General features: G+C 45.3%; 1 protein-coding gene across 2 annotated transcripts in view; it reads right to left on the bottom strand.

Moving 5' to 3' along the window:
- Positions 1 to 20,460, bottom strand: part of ADCY2 (adenylate cyclase 2) — a gene marked incomplete at its 5' end in the record, with an annotated part of 155,653 nt that overhangs the window by 53,268 nt on the left and 81,925 nt on the right. For both annotated transcript variants that reach the window (XM_081205960.1, XM_081205961.1), the window contains 7 exons: positions 2,888 to 2,931; positions 3,661 to 3,837; positions 4,990 to 5,122; positions 6,247 to 6,405; positions 8,380 to 8,507; positions 12,057 to 12,168; positions 14,000 to 14,148. In XM_081205960.1, the coding sequence (XP_081062086.1) occupies positions 2,888 to 2,931; positions 3,661 to 3,837; positions 4,990 to 5,122; positions 6,247 to 6,405; positions 8,380 to 8,507; positions 12,057 to 12,168; positions 14,000 to 14,148 (902 nt within the window). The remainder of the gene's footprint in view (positions 1 to 2,887; positions 2,932 to 3,660; positions 3,838 to 4,989; positions 5,123 to 6,246; positions 6,406 to 8,379; positions 8,508 to 12,056; positions 12,169 to 13,999; positions 14,149 to 20,460) is intronic.

Genomic DNA, 20,460 nt, shown 5'->3' with positions numbered 1-20,460 from the left:
CACTAAACGATGCCTGGAGGGACCCACAAATAATATTTTAAACAATTACCATGTCCAATAAAAAATTAACGAGTTAAATAAGATATTAACAATTGGAACACAGGAAGCTGCCCTACACTGAGTCAGACCATAGGAGTTTGAGCAATCAACAACCACAGTAAGACTTTGAACCATCATGTATCTCCAAATGCCTGGCTAAGCAAGTGAGTTTTTACCTGGAACTGGAAACCCAATAACATAACGGCCATCCATGACTCCAGGAGAAAGGAATTTCACAGTTGGGACATCCCTGCAGAGAAAGCCTTCTCCTGCGTTGCCACCCATCAGGCCACAAGAAAGGCTGGCTGGCACTGGGAGGGACATGTCCTCAAGAAAGTGGGTCCCAAGTCAGTTATGGCTTTATATAATGACATCATGAGAAGTAGCACATAGGATGTCAGAACAGATCCCATGTGGTTGGTTTTATGTGGGTGTACCAGGTAACAGGGACGCGGGTGGCGTTGTGGGTTAAGCCACAGAGCCTAGGACTAGCCAATCAGAAGGTCGGTGGTTTGAATCCCCGTGACGGGGTGAGCTCCCGTTGCTCGGTCCCTGCTCCTGCCAACCTAGCAGTTCGAAAGCACGTTAAAGTGCAAGTAGATCAATTGGTACCGCTCCGGCGGGAAGGTAAACGGCGTTTCCATGCGCTGCTCTGGTTTGCCAAAAGCAGCTTAGTCATGCTGGCCACATGACCCGGAAGCTGTACGCCGGCTCCCTCGGCCAATAGAGCGAGATGAGCGCCGCAACCTCAAAGTCATCCACAACTGGACCTAATGGTCAGGGGTCCCTTTACCAGGTAACACCCAACAGAACTCTTGCATTCTGCACTAGCTGAAGTTCCCAGACCACCTTCAAAGGTTGCCCTATGTAGAGCGCATTACAGAAATCTAACTGTGAGGTTACTAGGGCATGAAGTCCTGTGGCCAGACTATCCCAGCCCAGAAATGGCATTCTTACAATTACTAAGCAGTTGGCTGATTTCAAGTCTCAGGGCTGAATTAGACATGGCATCTGTCGTATGACTTGACATTGTATAGTGGAGTTTCCCCTCAATGGTGGGGCAGATCAAGACCACTGAATAGGAAAGGGGGGCTTTGTCCTCACCAAGGTCCCCAAACTAGACTTCCTTCCACGCTTGTTATTCATAACAAGCCGTGTTCAGAAAGTGGTGGTGGGGGATGAGTGTTCAGACCCTTGGGCCCTCACTTGTGGGGTGCCTCAGGGTTCTGTCCTCTCCCCCATGCTTTTTAACATCTATATGAAGCCGCTGGGAGAGATCATCAGGAGGTTTGGGCTGGGTGTTCATCAGTATGCGGATGACACCCAGCTCTACCTCTCTTTTAAATCAGAACCAGTGAAGGCGGTGAAGGTCCTGTGTGAGTGTCTGGAGGCGGTTGGAGGATGGATGGCGGCTAACAGATTGAGGTTGAATCCTGACAAGACAGAAGTACTGTTTTTGGGGGACAGGAGGCGGGCAGGTGTGGAGGATTCCCTGGTCCTGAATGGGGTAACTGTGCCCCTGAAGGACCAGGTGCGCAGCCTGGGAGTCATTTTGGACTCACAGCTGTCCATGGAGGCACAGGTCAAATCTGTGTCCAGGGCAGCTGTTTACCAGCTCCATCTGGTACGTAGGCTGAGACCCTATCTGCCTGTGGACTGTCTCGCCAGAGTGGTGCATGCTCTGGTTATCTCCCGCTTGGACTACTGCAATGCGCTCTACGTGGGGCTACCTTTGAAGGTGACGCGGAAACTACAACTAATCCAGAATGCGGCAGCTAGACTGGTGACTGGGAGCGGCCGCCGAGACCATATAACACCGGTCTTGAAAGACCTGCATTGGCTCCCAGTACGTTTCCGAGCACAATTCAAAGTGTTGGTGCTGACCTTTAAAGCCCTAAACGGCCTCGGTCCAGTATACCTGAAGGAGCGTCTCCACCCCCATCAGTCTGCCCGGACGCTGAGGTCTAGCGCCGAGGGCCTTCTGGCGGTTCCCTCACTGCGAGAAGCAAAGCTACAGGGAACCAGGCAGAGGGCCTTCTCGGTAGTGGCGCCCGCCCTGTGGAACGCCCTTCCAGCAGATGTCAAAGCGATAAACAACTACCTGATATTCAGGAGACATCTTAAGGCAGCCCTGTTCAGGGAAGTTTTTAACGTGTGACATTTTACTGTATTTTTGGTTTTTATGGAAGCCGCCCAGAGTGGCTGGGGAGGCCCAGCCAGATGGGCGGGGTATAAATAATAAATTATTATTATTATTATTATTATAAAGGAAGGAAAGCTTTTATTGTGAACTCCCCTCCCATTGTGAATAGCCAGCGTTTGCAGGCGTGGGGGTCCAGTTCTAATCAGGACTGCAGCAGCAACAAAATGCTTAAGTCACCCTCCAATACTGTAAGTACTTCAACAAATCCAGGCCAATACAAAAGAGCAAATGTGCTGTCGCATCAGCTTGCCTGAGTCAAATTGTAGCGGAATTATATTATTTCAGCTTAATCCTAACTGCTGTTCAAAATGACCCTAGCTAACAAAGTGAATGCTTATATAGATTAGAATTGCTGGTTAAAGAGAGTACAGTGGTACCTCAGGTTACATACGCTTCAGGTTACATATGCTTCAGGTTACAGACTCCGCTAACCCAGAAATAGTACCTCGGGTTGAGAACTTTGCTTCAGGATGAGAACAGAAATTGTGCGGCGGCAGCAAGGCCCCATTAGCTAAAGTGGTGCTTCAGGTTAAGAACAGTTTCAGGTTAAGAACGGACCTCCAGAACGAATTAAGTACTTAACCCAAGGTACCACTGTAATGCATCTTTCTCATAGAATCAATGTCTGGAAAAATCAACACATACCTTTCTCTACAACGCTGGAAATTATACTGACCCATAGGCATGTCCTAAGAGAAATTGAGAGAAAATGTCCACATAGTATTATAAAAAAAAAATCTTGATTCTAAGTATATAAGGTTGTATTGTAACGCAAATGTTGTGTCAGAGAACATTTTCTCCAGCTCAAAAATCCCAGTGAAGTATATGATAAAATCCTTATTAATTTTAATGGGCCAGGATTGCATCAGTGCAATTCCTTGTATGTCAACTCATAAGTTCTACTGAGCTGCATATGACTTGGTCAATGTGTATAGCCTGAGTGGTGCAAGCCAAACGATGGCAACACACCCAGCTGAATTAAGCATGAGAGACTAATGATTTCAGGATCATATTAATACAGGCCAAGCTCTGACAGAGCAGAAGACAGGCTGATCAGCCTCCTCTTTCTCAGTCAGACACTTGCAGGAAGCCCGCCTGACAGCCATGAAAGCAACACCAGTCCCTAGTTTATTTTCCCAGCTGGTCTTCAGAAGTGTCCCACCCTGGAATTAGGAGATTCCAGGGCTTCAGAGTCTTGTAGCACTCTATGGAGGCTGGTGGAGTTTGTCCATTTCCCTTATCTCCCCTTTCCTATGCAAGGGCTCTGGTTCAGGCCTGGTTGCCAGTCTCAAACCTGAGAACTGAATTGTTGTCTGGGGGTGGGGGAAGGAGAGAAATCTGGAGAGGAGGGAAGGGCATAGTTTTCCCTCTCCTCCACTGTGCTAGCGCTGATATATAACGATTCAGAAAACTCATACCATGGTGCTGATCTTGCCATTTTCTGTAATCATGCTGTCCCGATGGTGCAAGTGAGCAAATGGCTTGGCTGCTCCCCATGACTCCAAGTACCGGGTCATACGAACAGATGCTCTCATTTTAGCTCCATCTAGAGTATTCCGGGGTCGGAAATGATGCTGCGGACTTCGTTTTTCTTCCTGGTTAGGGAATAAATAAACCCAAGAGGTACAGATAACATAAAGCTTGCACGATTTCTATTGTTTCCTATTTTGCCCAATTTATTCTAGTTTTGCTCATCATGGGGTGAAGCCGCGGAGAGCAATAAAACACAAACTACTGAAAATCTTATTTAGCCGCCTCCTGACTTTTGAGATTATAGCTAGTGTTGTGGACAGATAAATAAGGGCAAGGGACTTGTTCCTTAAAATCAAACAAACCAAGATCCTCAGGAAGACGACAATACCACGCAGCCACGTAACATAAAGATCTAGGTAAGTAAATGCTCAGTGTTGCATTTCTTATTATCCTGACAAAGCACAATCCAGAAGTGGCTCACCTGATGGGATGGAGCCACAAGAGCAGCTTCTCAGCAGGGGTGCCACTGCTGCTGCCGGGAGGAGGTGAGCCACTGCAGGGCTCGCACCACTGCACCTGTGCTGTACCTGTCTCCCTGTCTACGCCGGCCCGCCCACCAGGCAGACTGAAGCAGCCACCTCAGGAGGTGAAATCCAGTGGGTGGTGTGTCCCCCCCCCCCATGCACATCCCCCGTCCCCTGAAGTGATGGCTTCCAGCAAGATCGCACAAAATTTCTGCAAGATCTCGCTATATCTCGTCGGAAGCCGCTGCAGCAAAACAACCCTGGTAAGCGAGGCTTTGTGTGTGTGTGGGGGGGGGTTTCACCTCAGATGGGTCACCCCTCCTCCCAGTCATCTTGACCCTCCCTCTTCTGGGAAGCAGGCATGACATACCTACCAAGAGGCGGCCGCTGTGGCTCTGCCCCACTGGGCAAGCCAGGTCTGGACATGGCCCAGATCACACAGCTGTGAAGCAGAGCTGTGAAGGCAAGCAGCAGTAAGCCCCCGCCTGGTGCACTTTTCTCCCCCCCCCCCCGACCCCATCTTATGGCTGTGCCAGAAGAAGAAAGCAAAAGCTTCCACTTTTAGATCAGGCACAGATTAGCCCCAAACCCTAAACTGCGGTTGTACTTAACTATGATTCCCTAAACTCATTTTCATGTTTGAACGAGCCCAATGTAAACCCTAGAAGCCACAGAAGCAAAATCATGGCTCTTGTCTGCTTATAGCAGTTTCAAATACAATGTGGAGAAAACAAATGAAACATTACTAACCTTGGGGTTGATAATGAAGTAGGTTTTCACCTTATGCTCCTTGAGATACGGATCCCTTGTGTCTCCATCCCCCTCCTCCACTTGGTAAGCTCCATTCAAGTGGGCCAAGGTGACTGAAGTAATGTGAACACGGCTGAAATTATGGTTTATTTTAAAATGACCATTATACAACATTAAGAATGTCACACTGCTTTTTTTCTTTTATTTTACTATTGGGAAATATTCCCAACAGCTATACAAAATGAAATACTTGTGAACTAAACAACACATTGTAAATGAATATATATATATTTGCAAGCAACGAAACTGGATTGCTGTGCACAAAAACAAATGCAAACTCTGCCCTCATTCACACTGACGTAATCAGCCTAAACTTGTCTGTATTGTTTCAAACTTCAGCAGGAGCTCACGATTCCTGCATTCAAAAATAGAGAAATACATCTGTACACAGAATACGAGCATGTCCAAGGACTACATTAGAACCTCTTCCACCATCCTTCTCTAGACTTTTTATGTGGAGTGAACCTGCAGAACAGAGCAGTAAAACCCTGATTCCAGGTGGCCACCTCAGTGAGAACTGGGCCCATCATTCAATTGCGCTCCAGAAAAAGAGCCAGTCTTTAACATTCTCATTTGTTCCAATCAAGTTATCCCTTGTGGGTGAAAAGGATCCAAGGAGCACAAGAAGCCCCAAGGCAAGTGGCTTCTCCATTCAACTACGGTAATACATTTGGAAGGCATGGAGCTGTTCCCTATCCACTTAAATGTTTCTCTTCCTCAAGATAGATCAGAGCAGCTTCTATTTGGGGGTCTGCTTTCTCATCAACTTATGGGAGCCAAACCTATATGCTCAGCAGTTGAACAGTATTGTGTGCCTTCCAAGACTATTGCATTTCAGTAAAAGGGAAAAATCTCTGTTTGCTCAGGATCAGAGCAAATAAACAGGGTAAAATGCATGAATTTTAATAGGGGAGTGGGCACAATCTAGCCACACCTGCAGGCCTACTACTTTCAATTGCAGAGTTAAACACATGGCTTAAAAGGACTTAACTTTGGTGGGATCACATCCAATGTTTATAAAAGATAATCAGGCCTATTTAAATCTAGAACATTCCAGTGGGCGAGGCAAGGCCATCCCCTTGGCTGAGGACTACAGGGCCCTCTTAACTGCACAGCAGGCGTTTTGGGTGACCGTGTAGGCACCAATTTATTTGGGGAAATGTATCCACACCCATCTTAAATAGAGACTAGTCTTACCCAGGAACTCCTCCGGCTTCCATGTGATTGGCTAGTGTAACATCATGTGACCATACATCATACTGCCATTTCTGCAGTCCAATCACGCCACAAAGGACATTCCCAGAGTGCACTCCTACTCGCATATTAATATCAACTCCAGTTGCATCTCTGACCTTCCTATTGATGAGAAATTATTATCAATCGCAGCTGTTATTTTCTGGACTTTGAAAAAAGCGCACGGTGCTACCATTACCACACAATGACTTTTTCATGTGCTACTGTTCATGTCTTAATTAAAAAGTGGTATTTATACTTTTATAACTAAGATATTTGCTGGTTAAAGCACAGCCATGTTAACATCAATATAAAAGTAAACAAGCTAAAAAAAATGGCCACAAATTCAATTCAAGCTCACAAGTATTATTTACAAAGAACTGTTTCTAAATAAAATTGGAACTTGCCTTTTATTTTTTGAGACGAACTGGCAGTTGTCATACCTAGCCTGATCTGGAATCAGATGCTGAGTCCTTGGGAGGACAAACCAAACACCCCACAGGCCAAGGACCTTGAGGAGCAGTCAAGGCGAGCTAAATACAGTGTTGAAGATCCTCTTTGAGGGGCCCTTTGCGTTAATACCTGACAAGGAACCCCTGGAATGGTCAGAGGAGCAGGTGGAGCCATGCTCCAGCCTTTGAGTGCTGGCGCCCAAGTCTTTGGGTTCAGGCCAAAGAGTGACAACACAGTAGAGCTGTGGACCCAGAGTCATTGGTCTACTCATGAAAAGGGGGTTTAGCTGTCAGTAAGCAACCCCTGATTCTCCTTCACTGCTGGTAGCTGTGGTTAGGATGTGATTTAGGAGGCTATGGTATATAAGGTTTCTTGTTCCTGCTGCAAGTCATCATCCTATTCCCCTTGCTATTGTCCATGGTCTTCTCCACCATCAAAATTTAGATTCTAAGCTTATTGGATCAGGGCCTTGTTTTGTGTTACTCTGTAAACTAGACCTAGACGACATGGTGCCCTCCAGACACTCAGCCCTCAGCCAATGGTCAAGGATGGTGGGAACTGTAGTTCTCAACATCTAGAGACCACCACCTTGCCATAAAGCACTATTTACATTGATGATGCTAGACAAATTTGTGGCTGCTCAAAATTATTGTATACACTCCAACATTGGGCCCTGTAATTTGCACATCAGCCAGCCTCTGCTCCAAGATGGGGGCAGTTAGCCCACTTTTAGAATATCTTCGGAAAACCTGGGAAAGTCGATGCTGTCATTAAAAAGGTCTTAGCAGATCTAGATCTTCCAACATGGTCAGATAATATAGATCAGTGATGGCCAAACTTGGCCCTCCAGATATTTTGGGACTACAACTCCCATCATCCCTAGCTAACAGGACCAGTGGTCAGGGATGATGGAAATTGTAGTCCTAAAACAGCTGGAGGGCCAAGTTTGGCCATCACTGATCTAGATCCATAACGGGCAGGGAGTGGACACAAAAAAATGGGCAAATCAGTTTCTTGCTTTTGCAATCAAAAGTTTAGTTCTCCACATTTCCACATCAGTTTGCTTTTTTTAAAAAAAGTCCTCCTGCAAACACCCCAGCATTTTAGTGTTAATTTCTCCTAACATACACATTTGCAAAGCATTTCCCTCTAAAATGATGCTTTTTGTATGTTATGTTCACCAGTATGGACATTTTATGGATGCTTTATCTACATGCATTATTGCACACATTACCTAGCTGGACAACTGGGTTGCAAAATTCGGAGAAGTACAAATTCCCAAGGATGGCTGTACTTCATTTCTTGCATTGTTTGGGAAAGTCTTTAAATGCAAACTGAACAGAATTCTTTGCCATCTCTAGTGGGCACTACATCGTGAGGGAAAGATTGCCTTTTACCTCTTCTGTGTATTATCTTACTGCACTGCAATGCTGTTTCATGTGGTATACCCCCAAATCCATACCATCCCTCACTGTTGTAGCTATGGAGAGAAACAACATCATCTCATTTGATATGGAACTGAAAATGTTAAACATACTGAAGCACAAACCAGAGCAAAAGCTTCAGATTTAAGGCAACCATGTGAGGATTACTGGGAAGGTTCAAGGTAAGGACAAGGACAAGTTACAAAACGCCTCTACCTACTTTATGGCTTCACACATATCCAGTCCCATTTTCACACAGTTCTTGGCATGGTTTTGGAGAGATATAGGGAGGCCGGACACACAGTAGTAGCAATCTCCCAAAATTTTAATTCTCATGCACTCATTTTCCTGAGAGGGGAAAAGAAGGTTCAGTTAGGAGATGGTCAGCACAGCAACTACTCTATTCCGAACTTAAAAATGGAAAGCGTAATGCTGGTGGTCAACAAAAGAGGTTTAAAGTCTCAAGGCAAATTTTTAAAAATGTAGTATAAACACCAACAATTGGGAAACAGTTGCCTGCGAGCACTCCCATTGGAGAGCAGCCTTTACCAAAGGTGTCATGGACTTTGAAGACACTCGAACTCAGGACGCAAGGGAGAAATGTGCTAAGAGGAAAGCACACTTGGCAAATCCACACCGTGATCAACTCCCACCCGGGAACCAATGTCCTCACTGTGGAAGGACGTGTGGATCCAAAATTGGGCTCCACAGTCACTTACAGACTAACTGTTAAGACTGTGTTTATGGAGTACATGACCCCAGTCAAGCTTGCAAAAATTTACCATTTGCCCGATAATAAATGTTGGAAATGTAATGAAACTGAAGGTACATTCTTTCACCTATGGTGGACGTGCCCAAGGATTAAGGCTTTCTGGGAGATGATTTATAATGAATTTAAAAAGGTATTTAAATATACCTTCTTGAAGAAAAAAGAGGCCTTTCTTCTGGGCTTAGTTGGCCAATCGGTGTTAAAGAAGGACAGAACTTTCTTTATGTATGCTACAACAGCAGCAAGAATACTTATTGCAAAGTATTGGAAGACACAAGATCTACCCACTCTGGAAGAATGGCAGATGAAACTGATGGATTATATGGAATTGGCGGAAATGACTGGCAGAATCCAGGACCAGGGAGAAGAGTCGGTGGAAGAAGATTGGAAGAAATTTAAAGACTATTTACAGAAATATTGTAAAATTAATGAATGTTAGAATGACGTTGGATTGAAGTTAAGGGGTTTCTAGCTGTAATGGTATAAAAGAATATGGAAAAAATTGGATTCTTAACAGGTAAATTTAGGTTACAATATATCAAGATTAAAGATCAGGATAAAATAAGGAGGGAAAGGAATTGCTGAACTAATAAATTGAACTGGAATACAAAAAGGGGAGGTATGAGGAGGTCCGGGAAACAAGTAAATGAAAGATAAGTGATGAAAAGATTGAATTGTTTTTAACTATTTTTATTTTGTATTTTTTCTTTTCTCTTTTTCATTTTGTAACATAGTAAAAACCTTAATAAATATTTATATAAAAAAAAGAAAGACTGTGTTTATGGAACAGAATCTTACTCAGCTGCGAGTGATCACTAAAGAAAGAAAGACCATGCCTGGAGTACTGCAGAAGCACAATATTCTTGGTGCCATCAAATGTATTTCACATAACGATGGGGAGGAAGATAGCTAGGCTGGACATGCGGGATGAGATGCTCTGCCGAGAGCTATGGGCATCCCATTTCCACTGACCTACTTTTCCTGAAATGTGAAATCAGAAGCACACACAAGCTATGCAGTATCCAGAGACCTAGGAAATTAAATGAAAACTCCTCCTGCCTGGTACAAAAATAGATATCTCTGTTGGGAGCACGGGATATTTGTTGTCATCCCTATTCCAGCACTTGCAGGAAGAGCAACACCACTTCCTAGGCTTAGTCTTCAGATTTATATTGCCACTTTGCCGTGCTCCTTCACGACAGCATGATTAGTCTTTTAAATTATGCCCACCAGCGTTATTTTTAATCCATTCAAAAGCAAATACTGTTCCATTAGATGTTAGTGATTTGCAAACCATTTATCATAAAACTCTAGGGTTCCTCAGAGGTTCCTCAGGGTTTTCTTGGTGAGATCAGTCCTATGGGCAAGCTGCCCCAAAGGCAGCTTCCCCACCAGTGCTGATCTTCCTCAGTAATGCTCACGGACAGGCAAGTCTCAGGTGCAGAGCGACTTTATTTGCAAAAAACTTTGCAAAAGCATTGCAGGAGATCATGTGGCCCATACTGGGTCCCGCTGGAGCAGGTGGTTCCGCTAAATTGCAAACCACCTGAAAGAGTCTCTTGCTGCGGTTTTCTGAAATGGAGGCGGTGAAGAAAGTCTTCTTCACCGTAGCTACCGCCACTTGGTAGGCTCAACATTGAGCTCTAGCCCGTGTCCAGTCAGCTTCAGAATGAGTTATCAGCCACTGGTGCTCTAGCCATCTCAGCGATTGTTTCATTGCCCTCAGATCCATGGAAAATCACGGGGCTGTCCGGGCTCATGAAATCGGAGAGGGCGCTTTGGAGCCAGACAGTCAATAGCCCTGGTTAACTCCACATTCCAGTGGGCCACCAGGGAATCAGCTGAAAGGCCATCAGCATGGGATAAAACATCCCCTACCACTCTCTGGAAACCATTTGGATCCATTAAGTGGCGGGGTGGACTATCCGAATCGGTCCCACTTCCCTGCAGAGGGGAAGGGTCGTGGAAAAGTCAAGTTGACCATGGCACTTCTTTAGTTTCGCTTTTACTTAGTGTCAGATCACCAACATCCATAGAGGTGAACACCAAGTCCAAGGCATGTCAGCGGCTATGAGTTGGGCCAGACTTATTCAGGGACAGCCCCATGGAGGCCATGCTTTCCACGAAGTTCCGAGCAGCCCCTTGTAAGGTCGTGTCGGCATGGATGTTAAAATCCCCTAGGACAACCAAACTAGGTGTCTCCAGAAGAACATCCGCCACGACCTGAAGCAGCTCAGGCAGGGAATCCTTGGTGCAGCGGGGAGGTCAGTACACCAAAAGGAATCCTGTACTGCCCCTATTGCCCACTTCCAGAACATGCACTCAGAGAACTGGGTCTTCCCAATAGGACGCCTGGTGCAAACTAATGACTTCCTAAATATCACTGCAAGCCCCCCCCCCTGCCCACAAGGCCTGGGTTGCTGTGCGTAAGAGAAACCTGGTGGCGGCAAGGACAGGCCCATCTGCTTCATCCAACCAAGTCTCTGTTACACATGCCAGGTCAAGTCCTCCATCCATGATCAAGTCATGGATGGCAGTGGTCTTATGAATCATTGACCTGGCATTGTACATCAGTACCTTAAGGTCATGTGGGTATCCCTTGCTGATTCCAGTATCCGTCTGGTCAAGACCAGACCCCTCAAACAACGACTAAACCTGCCTCCTCAGTAATGACATGGTCTGGTCTTAGTGTAACTCCTCCTCCTACTCGTGATCACTGAAATCGGTTGTCCCAGTGCATCCCCCCTCCCCCCTGTGAAACCTGCCCTAGCCACTTTGTTGCCTGGGACCCATAGCAGATACACACAGAATTGCTGTTTTTATCCTCTTTCTTTGTGCCCCCCCCCCCCACATTTGTATTAGCTTGTGACCAAAGGACAGTGCAAATTATAGATCAGGAACTGAAAGCCCCAGGGTCAACCTGAGAACTACGGGCTGGCTCCCCAATTTCCCATGGCACTCAGCATTGGCCCAGGATGTGAGGGTGGCCTGGTGGTTGTGAAAACTGCATTCGCAGCAGACCCCAGGTCAACAACCTGGCATGCCACTCTCACGCCACAGCTATAAATCTTAACATCAAAGACAATGATAACCTAACAGCCATTACTGAAGTCCTCAGGGGTACTTACTTTTGCAATTTGGTCAAACTTGCCAAAGAGCTCATTCAGCATGTGCACCAGTTCTCCAGGAGAGCAATCACTAGCCAAGCGAGTGAATCCCACAATATCAGCGTATAAAATGCTACAAGTGAAAAAGGGGATTTTACCATTTTGCTTAGCTTAAAACTATCCCTAGAGTTTCTTGGAGAAAACAAACAAGAGAAAAGGGAATGCACTAAATACCTCACCAGGAGCAGATACAACTTGTCCAAAACCATATCTTTGGATGCTGAGCTCATACATGCTTTTTGGATGGCCTGCTGTTGTGGTCTGACTCCCCTTCCATTGTGTCCACTCAGGCTGTGACCCTGCCAGGACCGCTTGCCTATAAAGGATTGTGCCTCACCCCGCAGTTTGCCGCACTGCGGTCGGAAGCTGAACTCCCAGCAGACCTCTTTGAAGAGAAGGGCAGGTTACCAGTCTGCAAAGAGGAGCTGCTAATATCTTCTGGTGCCTAAACTGAGCCACCCACCAGGCAAGATCGTTCTAGAGTTTCCACCGGAAAAGGCAGAGGAGACAGCCAGAGGTCATTCAACTGCTCCACAGTGTGAGACATAAAGCCAGAAGACAACCCTTAAAGCGTACTGCAACTCTCCTTATGTCAGGCACGGGTTGGGGGCTTAACCAATTACAGTATTAATTTCACGCAGGAGGGTGGGCCTACAAGGAGACAAGGAAGGTGAGACAGGAGAAAAGGCAAAACAGGGGAATCTTCTGCAAGGGCCCGGCAAGGGTGCGCTGCCCCTCATGCAGCAGTTCATTGGGGGGTGGGGGAGAAATAGGAAGCCCCATCTTATTTGGGCTCTGCCTCACACATCATTCGCATGCAACCCACAGCCTTTTACCCCTAGCAGAGTGCAGCACCTTGAGGGGGGAAAGATTCCCTATTCCCATAGTGCTTTGTTTATTTTTCATTTTTGCTTGCTATTTTGTTAATGTTGTTAATATTGTTTTATAGATTATATATGTTGTATTGATTTGTTAACCATACAATATGAAATTTGCTTTAATTGTGCTTTGTTAACCATGTTTTATAGATTGCAATATGACTTAGGCTGTATTTGTGACATTCTATTATGTTCTGTAAAGCTACTGTCATTTGTTGTTTGTAAGGTGCTTTGGGATAAAAAAGTATAATAAATCACATCAATTCAAAATCCCTTCTGGAGATGCCACAGTTAAAGCTCAGTAACATCTGCCTTTCCTAGATCATCCACTGGTGACTCTCTCAGGTCCTTCGGAGTCTGAGGCAGCCCTGCCAGGCCAAAACTCGTACTCTGGGCATCAATGTATGGAACCTGCCCCCTACTCTTCTGTGACTTTAGCTGAAGGGCAGTATAGGGCATGAGAGGCTCAAGGGTGCAGGAGGGGACCAGGCCTGAATGAAACAGGCCAACATGACTTCCACCACATTCCTCATCTCCCACTTACCCGTCCTGGAGACTGAAACACATTCCAGCTTTGCCACACTGAAAATTGCCCCCAAATGACTGTGTTAATCAGTGCTGATGGCAGCCATACAACAAGTTAGCTTGTATCAAGTGCAAAGCGTTCTCGCTTTTTTTTTGCTTTCGATATTTACCATGAAAAATTTAAGGCCATTTGTTCAAGCAATAATATTTCAGCCTCTGGATTGCTTTTAAATTTGATATGCCTAATTGAATTCAGCTGCCTTCCCAAAATAAACATGTCACAAGGTCCACAGAGGTTATCTATAGTCACAGTTCTATGGAATCAACCTGCAATATCTGTGTGCCTGAACACCTGCATCCAATGAAAGAAAAGAAAAAGGAAAGAACAAGGCAACCACCTCCCTCTAAACAATGTATAGCTGTGATTAAAGCATTTTGCTAGTAATGGTAACTAATGGACTTCAGCACTGAGAATGGGCAAGTGTCTGTTCCAAACAATACCTTACATTGGTGTGCCTTTTGACATATAAATTATGAAAGTTGTTTGTATTTTCCAGCTGGCCTGCTTTGGGTCCTTGTAACCTCTGGATGATCTCAGCTTTCATCTCCATGGCTATGTGAGCAGGAAGTAAGGAAAGCAGGAGACGCTCCTAGGTTGGAGAGAGGAAAGACAAAATGGCCCAAGCTTCAACTGAGCTTCAAGCAGGAAAATCTGCTAAGTAGTTATTACGAACACATTTTCTATGAGCAACAGTGGGATGGAATTTATTTCAAGGATTGGGAGGAAACTGCACACGATGCACTATCATTTGTGGTCCCCACCTCCACTTCAAGTTTTCTTTTCTTTATGAAATGCAGCTGCAAAAGATGAACTCTTCTGTGGAAAGCTGACCAGAGGTGGGGGTGGGGTTATGTGAAGAGGAGCATGAATGGCTTCAGCGTCCTTTCTCCTCCAGGGCTTTAAAAAAAATTTTAAAAATGGGTAGAAAAGCAGTGAGAAGGAGGGGAGGGGAATGGGAAACACACAAACCTGCATCAATACACACAATCTGTTCAAAGTTAGCTCTTACAAAAGAAAAATTATTTCATGTCCTCATAACTCTACAAGCACTTGCCTCCAGGACTCTGAATGCCTTTGGCAGGGTCTCCTCTTACTTCCTCCTTGGCCCTTATTATCCACCAATTGTCTTTCTTGTTTGTCAGTTGCTCTCTGTGCGCATGAAGAACACGCATGCATAGATCAGGACAGGAAACCAAGAGGATAAAGGGACCAACAGTAGGCTGAGAATCCACCGTACAAGTGCATCAGTTCACAAACTAGAGAGCTGTGGCATCCCTGCACAATGTGCCTGCAGGAGGCAGACTGGGCATTAACGCACAAACAGATCTACTTATAGGCAGATGGACCAGCTTCATATTTCAACTGAAGGAGATTGTGAGGGACATCAAGAATATATTTAATCAGGTAAATTCCCATAACAAAACTCGCGCTTGCTAATGACTCCATGGATAGGTAATCTGGTGGCAGAGCCTGCCCCCAACAAAGTTACTGATCCCAAGGGTGCAGCTTTGATGTCCACACCTTGCCTGCTTTTATCATTCATGTCAAGAAGGAGCCAAAGGGCTCTGTTAGCTTCTTCCACACACAACGTAAAAACCTAAGAGGTTTCGACAGAGTCCTCTTGTCTAACTTCTCTCTTCTTGCAACTTATTTCAGGGACAGAACAGAAGGAAGACGGGTCTACAAGGAGATTGGAAAGGATTTCTGACTTCCAATTGTTTAACAATAGCAACAACAAAATGACTCCCCCCCCCCCCCAAGACAAATCTGCAGCAATGAAGAAAGCTAGAGGTGATGAAGAATGGGTTTGGGTTGGGTGTTGTTTTTTAGCAGGACTGTGAGCCCAGCTCAGTTCTGGCACTCAAAACAGGTCAGCAACTGCTCAAAAGCACCAAGTTACTTAATTCTATGAGGATGTCATAGAATCATAGAATCATAGAGTTGGAAGAGACCACAAGGGCCATCGAGTCCAACCCCCTGCCAAGCAGGAAACACCATTTGCTCCTGGCTCCAACCAGTGGATCACAAGGTTTCCAGCAAAACAGAAACGTAGGTCCTGCAAGCCAGAAGTTTGTGATCTGCTGTGTCAGAAGGGAGCTAGCTGTTCTAACAGCAGATACTCATAGCTGCTGTTGGTCACAAGGAAGAAGATAAGGAAGAGCTCACCTGGGAGGCCTCTGTCAAAGCTATACTTGCTCTGGAGAAAAGCTGGTTTCAGTTGTATAGGAGTCAGTGGAAACAACCAATGGTGCTGGCCTTTCAGCACTCATCAGGTTTTCCCTTGTAAAAAATCATAGAATCATAGAGTTGGAAGAGACCACAAGGGCCATCGAGTCCAACCCCCTGCCAAGCAGGAAGCACCATCAGAGCACTCCTGACATATGGTTGTCAAGCCTCTGCTTAAAGACCTCCAAAGAAGGAGACTCCACCACACTCCATGGCAGCAAATTCCACTGTCGAACAGCTCTTACTGTCAGGAAGTTCTTCCTAATGTTTAGGTGGAATCTTCTTTCTTGTAGTTTGGATCCATTGCTCCGTGTCCGCTTCTCTGGAGCAGCAGAAAACAACCTTTCTCCCTCCTCTATGTGACATCCTTTTATATATTTGAACATGGCTATCATATCACCCCTTAACCTCCTCTTCTCCAGGCTAAACATGCCCAGCTCCCTTAGCCGTTCCTCATAAGGCATCATTTCCAGGCCTTTGACCATTTTGGTTGCCCTCCTCTGGACACGTTCCAGTTTGTCAGTGTCCTTCTTGAACTGTGGTGCCCAGAACTGGACACAGTACTCCAGGTGAGGTCTGACCAGAGCAGAATACAGTGGCACTATTACTTCCCTTGATCTAGTTACAGATGGGTAGCCGTGTTGGTCTGCCATAGTCAAAATAAAAAAATTCCTTCCTGTAGCACCTTAAAGACCAACTAAGTTAGTTCTTGGTATAAGCTTTCGTGTGCATGCACACTTCTTCAGATACACTGAAACAGAAGTTGCCAGATCCTTCTATATATTGAGAAGGTGGGGAGGGGTATTACTCAGAAGGGTGGTGGGAATCAGAGATTGGCAGATAGCTGAGATGAGCCTGTTGACGACTCTTAACGACTGTAATAGGTCTTACAGGAAAAGGCAAGGGGTGAGAAGGTGAGAAATGGCTTAGTCATGTATAATGGGATAAGAATCCAATGTCTCTGTTCAGACCGGGTCTCTCCATTGTTTTAAGTTTGGTAATGAGTTGTAATTCAGCAGCTTCTCTTTCCAGTCTATTTCTGAAATTCCTTTGTAGTAAAACAGCTACTTTGAGATCTTGTATAGAATGTCCTGGGAGATTGAAGTGTTCTCCTACTGGTTTCTCTGTTTTGTGATTCTTGATGTCAGATTTATGTCCGTTTATTCTGTGGTGTAAGGTTTGGCCTGTTTGTCCAATATAGAGAGCTGAAGGACACTGTTGGCATTTGATGGCATACACAATGTTAGACGATGAGCAATTAAATAGTCCTGAGATGGTATGTGTGATGTTGTTGGGGCCAGTAATGGTGTTGTCCGGGTGTATGTGGCAGCAAAGTTGGCATCTGGGTTTATTGCAGGCTCTGGTGCCAGTGTCCGTGTTAAGTCTGGTTGTAGTATTATTGTGGGTTAGGAGTTGTTTAAGATTGGGTGGCTGTCTGTAGGCAATGAAAGGTCTTCCTCCCAGAGCTTGAGAAAGAGAACTGTCATTGTCCAGGAGAGGTTGTAGATCTCTGATGATGCGTTGAACTGTTTTAACTTGGGAGCTGTATGTGATGACTAGTGGTGTTCTGTTATTTTCTTTTTTGGGTCTGTCTTGCAGCAAGTTCTCTCTGGGTATCAGTCTGGCTCTGTTGATCTGTTGTCTAACTTCATCTGCTGGGTATTTTAGTTCTGAAAAGGTTTGCTGTAGATCTCTTAGGTGAGAGTCTCTGTCTGTAGAATTGGAACAGATGCGGCTGTAACGTAGTGCCTGGCTATATACAATGGACTGTTTGGTATGTTTGGGATGGTAGCTAGAGGCATGTAGATATGTTTGTCGGTCAGTTGGTTTACGGTATAAGGTGGTGTCTAGGCGTCCATCCTGTATTTTTATAGTAGTGTCCAAAAAATGTATTTCTTGCATAGATTGATTCATTGTAAGGTTGATTGTGGGGTGAAAATCATTGAATTTCTGGTGAAAGGTGTCCAGGGTCTGTTGACCATGTGTCCAGATGATAAAAATATCGTCAATGTATCGTAGGTACAAGAGAGGTTTGAGTGGGTAGGAGTTTAGGAAACGTTGTTCTAAATCTGCCATGAAGATGTTGGCATACTGTGGGGCCATGCGGGTGCCCATTGCTGTGCCGCTGATCTGAAGGAACAGGTCATCACCGAATTTGAAGTTGTTGTGGGTAAGGACAAATTGGCAGAGTTTGGTGGCAAGGTCCGCTGTGGTTTTATCTGAAATGGTGTTCCTTACGCCAAAGAATAAACGGACATAAATCTGACATCAAGAATCACAAAACAGAGAAACCAGTATGAGAACACTTCAATCTCCCAGGACATTCTATACAAAGTAGCTGTTTTACTACAAAGGAATTTCAGAAATAGACTGGAAAGAGAAGCTGCTGAATTGCAACTCATTACCAAACTCAAAACAATGGAGAGACCTGGTCTGAACAGAGACATTGGATTCTTATCTCATTATACATGACTAAGCCATTTCTCACCTTCCCACCCCTTGCCTTTTCCTGTAAGACTTATTACAGTCGTTAAGAGTCGTCAACAGGCTCATCTCAGCTATCTGCCAATCTCCAATTCCCACCACCCTTCTGAGTAATACCCCTCCCCACCTTCTCACTATATAGAAGGATCTGGCAACTTCTGTTTCAGTGTATCTGAAGAAGTGTGCATGCACACGAAAGCTTATACCAAGAACTAACTTAGTTGGTCTTTAAGGTGCTACAGGAAGGAATTTTTTATTTTGAAGAAGGAAACTTGTTTGACTGTGGTAATATACTGTAGTGGACAGCTTGGTGGGGTGGAGACACTTACCTAACCTCCCAGCAGTGAGGAGGAGGGTCAAGGTGGCAGTGAGGTGAGCACAAGGCAAAGACACTAACAGAGCTCATTTGGCAGTCCTGCCAGTGCTTTTCTGCTGTTTCTGCTGCTTTGCCACTCCCCTTCCCAGTAAACAACAGTGACTTACTGGCGGGAAGGTCAGCCATAAGTGCCTCTGCCCCACCTTGCCATCTGCTACTGGTAGGAGAGATGGAGGATCAAAGCAGGAAGGGATATCTGGGGGCAGAGAGATTATAGTGGGAGTGATTAAAACCTGTGTATAAAGAAATATGTTTCACACTTCCGGAGGCGGCGCGAAACAAGCAATGGCGGTCCTCTTTGCGCTGTGAAGAGGAGCTCCGCAGAAAAGGGTCGTTCGCTGCGGCACAGCGACGACCCATTAAGAAAAACCACGAGCAGAGTGAGCTCGTGGCCGTGGGACTCGGCGGGCACCTGGAGCGACCCCCAAAACGACGAAGGGACCCCGTAAGGGGCTCCGGAAGCGCGGAGGGGAAGCGGTGCTGAGAGTACATCGCTTTTTCTGCGGGAGCGAAGCCGCGCGGCTGCTGCTGATGAGCGCCGACCTTTCTTCCTTAAGCATTGGACTCCAAACTACTTACTCGTGAGTAAGAAACACTTTAATCTGGAATTACAAATTGTAAAATTGGCTGAAAGCGGGAGACGAGAAAAAGGAAGTCCGTCTCCCGGTAGCGCTTAGAGATCAAAGGCAAAGGAAACGACAAGCTGGAAGCATTTGAAAGGGATTTTAAAAACGGGAAGCATCGTGCGATTGGCAGAGCTGGCATCTGAAAGGAAAGGCAAACCTTCTTTTTATGTTATTGTGCAGTTTTAACTTGGGGACCTTCTTCTTTTGTTGACTTTTAAAACTTTAAAACCCAGCCCCGGGCTGACAGGGGAAAAAGGGTTCTTTGCGGATACAATTTATAAAGTCGAAACGGATACATAGAGGCATTATTGAAAGAAACAACTTAGTAATTGTATCTTGCTCCTTTAGATGGGATTACTGTTGCAACATTGAAAGGGCTCTGCAAGTGGAAAAAAGTTTTAAGGACTATTCCTATTTTATGCTGCGCAGGAACTTTAATGGCGACCAAAACCTTCCTTCTTTCTTTCTGAACTTTAACAACACTCCCTCTAGTGGAGCTTGGGATTTACAAATTCCTGGGAACTAACTTTGTTTTGACTTTCTGTTGTTTGGTTATCTACTCTGAGGCCTGTCTTTCTCATGGAACATTTGACAGTCTGACCTTGAATCCAAAGACAGGTGTGGAATGAGTGGCCCTCCGAAAACAAGATCTGCAAAATCGAAAGCAGGGAAAGGCCAACTTGTACAAACAACCCTGATTTCTCAGTCTCGTAGATCTTCAGTCCCGGCCGTTCTACAGGGAGTCGCACCCTCAACAACAGCACTATTAAAGGATCCTGAACAACCAACAACTGAGGATATGGCAGCAGGGGGATCTAATACCCTCCTAGATGAAATGCTACAACAATTTGCAATTTTAAATAAGAAGGTTGATGACCAAACAGCTAAAATCGACTTAGCCACATCCTCAATTACCAAACTATCGGAACAAGTGGCTCAGCATTCACAAGAAATTGGGAATTTAAAGGGCGCTACATCTGAGATTCGGAAATTGGCCGAGGCTGCAAACGAAAAAGCTGATCAAGCTGTTCAGAAAGTGGACGAATTGAAAGGAGAGGTAAGGCCACTACATAAACATATTAGTGACCAACAGGCCTATCTGTCTATGGTGGAATTGAAAAATCGGGAAAATAATTTAAGATTACGCTCTATCCCTGAGATTGAGAAAGAAGATTTGACTGGCTTTTTG

Source organism: Podarcis bocagei, assembly GCF_964188305.1.
Source record: "Podarcis bocagei genome assembly, chromosome: 8".
In the NCBI taxonomy this organism is placed as follows: Eukaryota; Metazoa; Chordata; class Lepidosauria; order Squamata; family Lacertidae; genus Podarcis; species Podarcis bocagei.
Note: the sequence above shows the minus strand (reverse complement) of the source record. Positions and strands in the feature narration are given on the sequence as shown.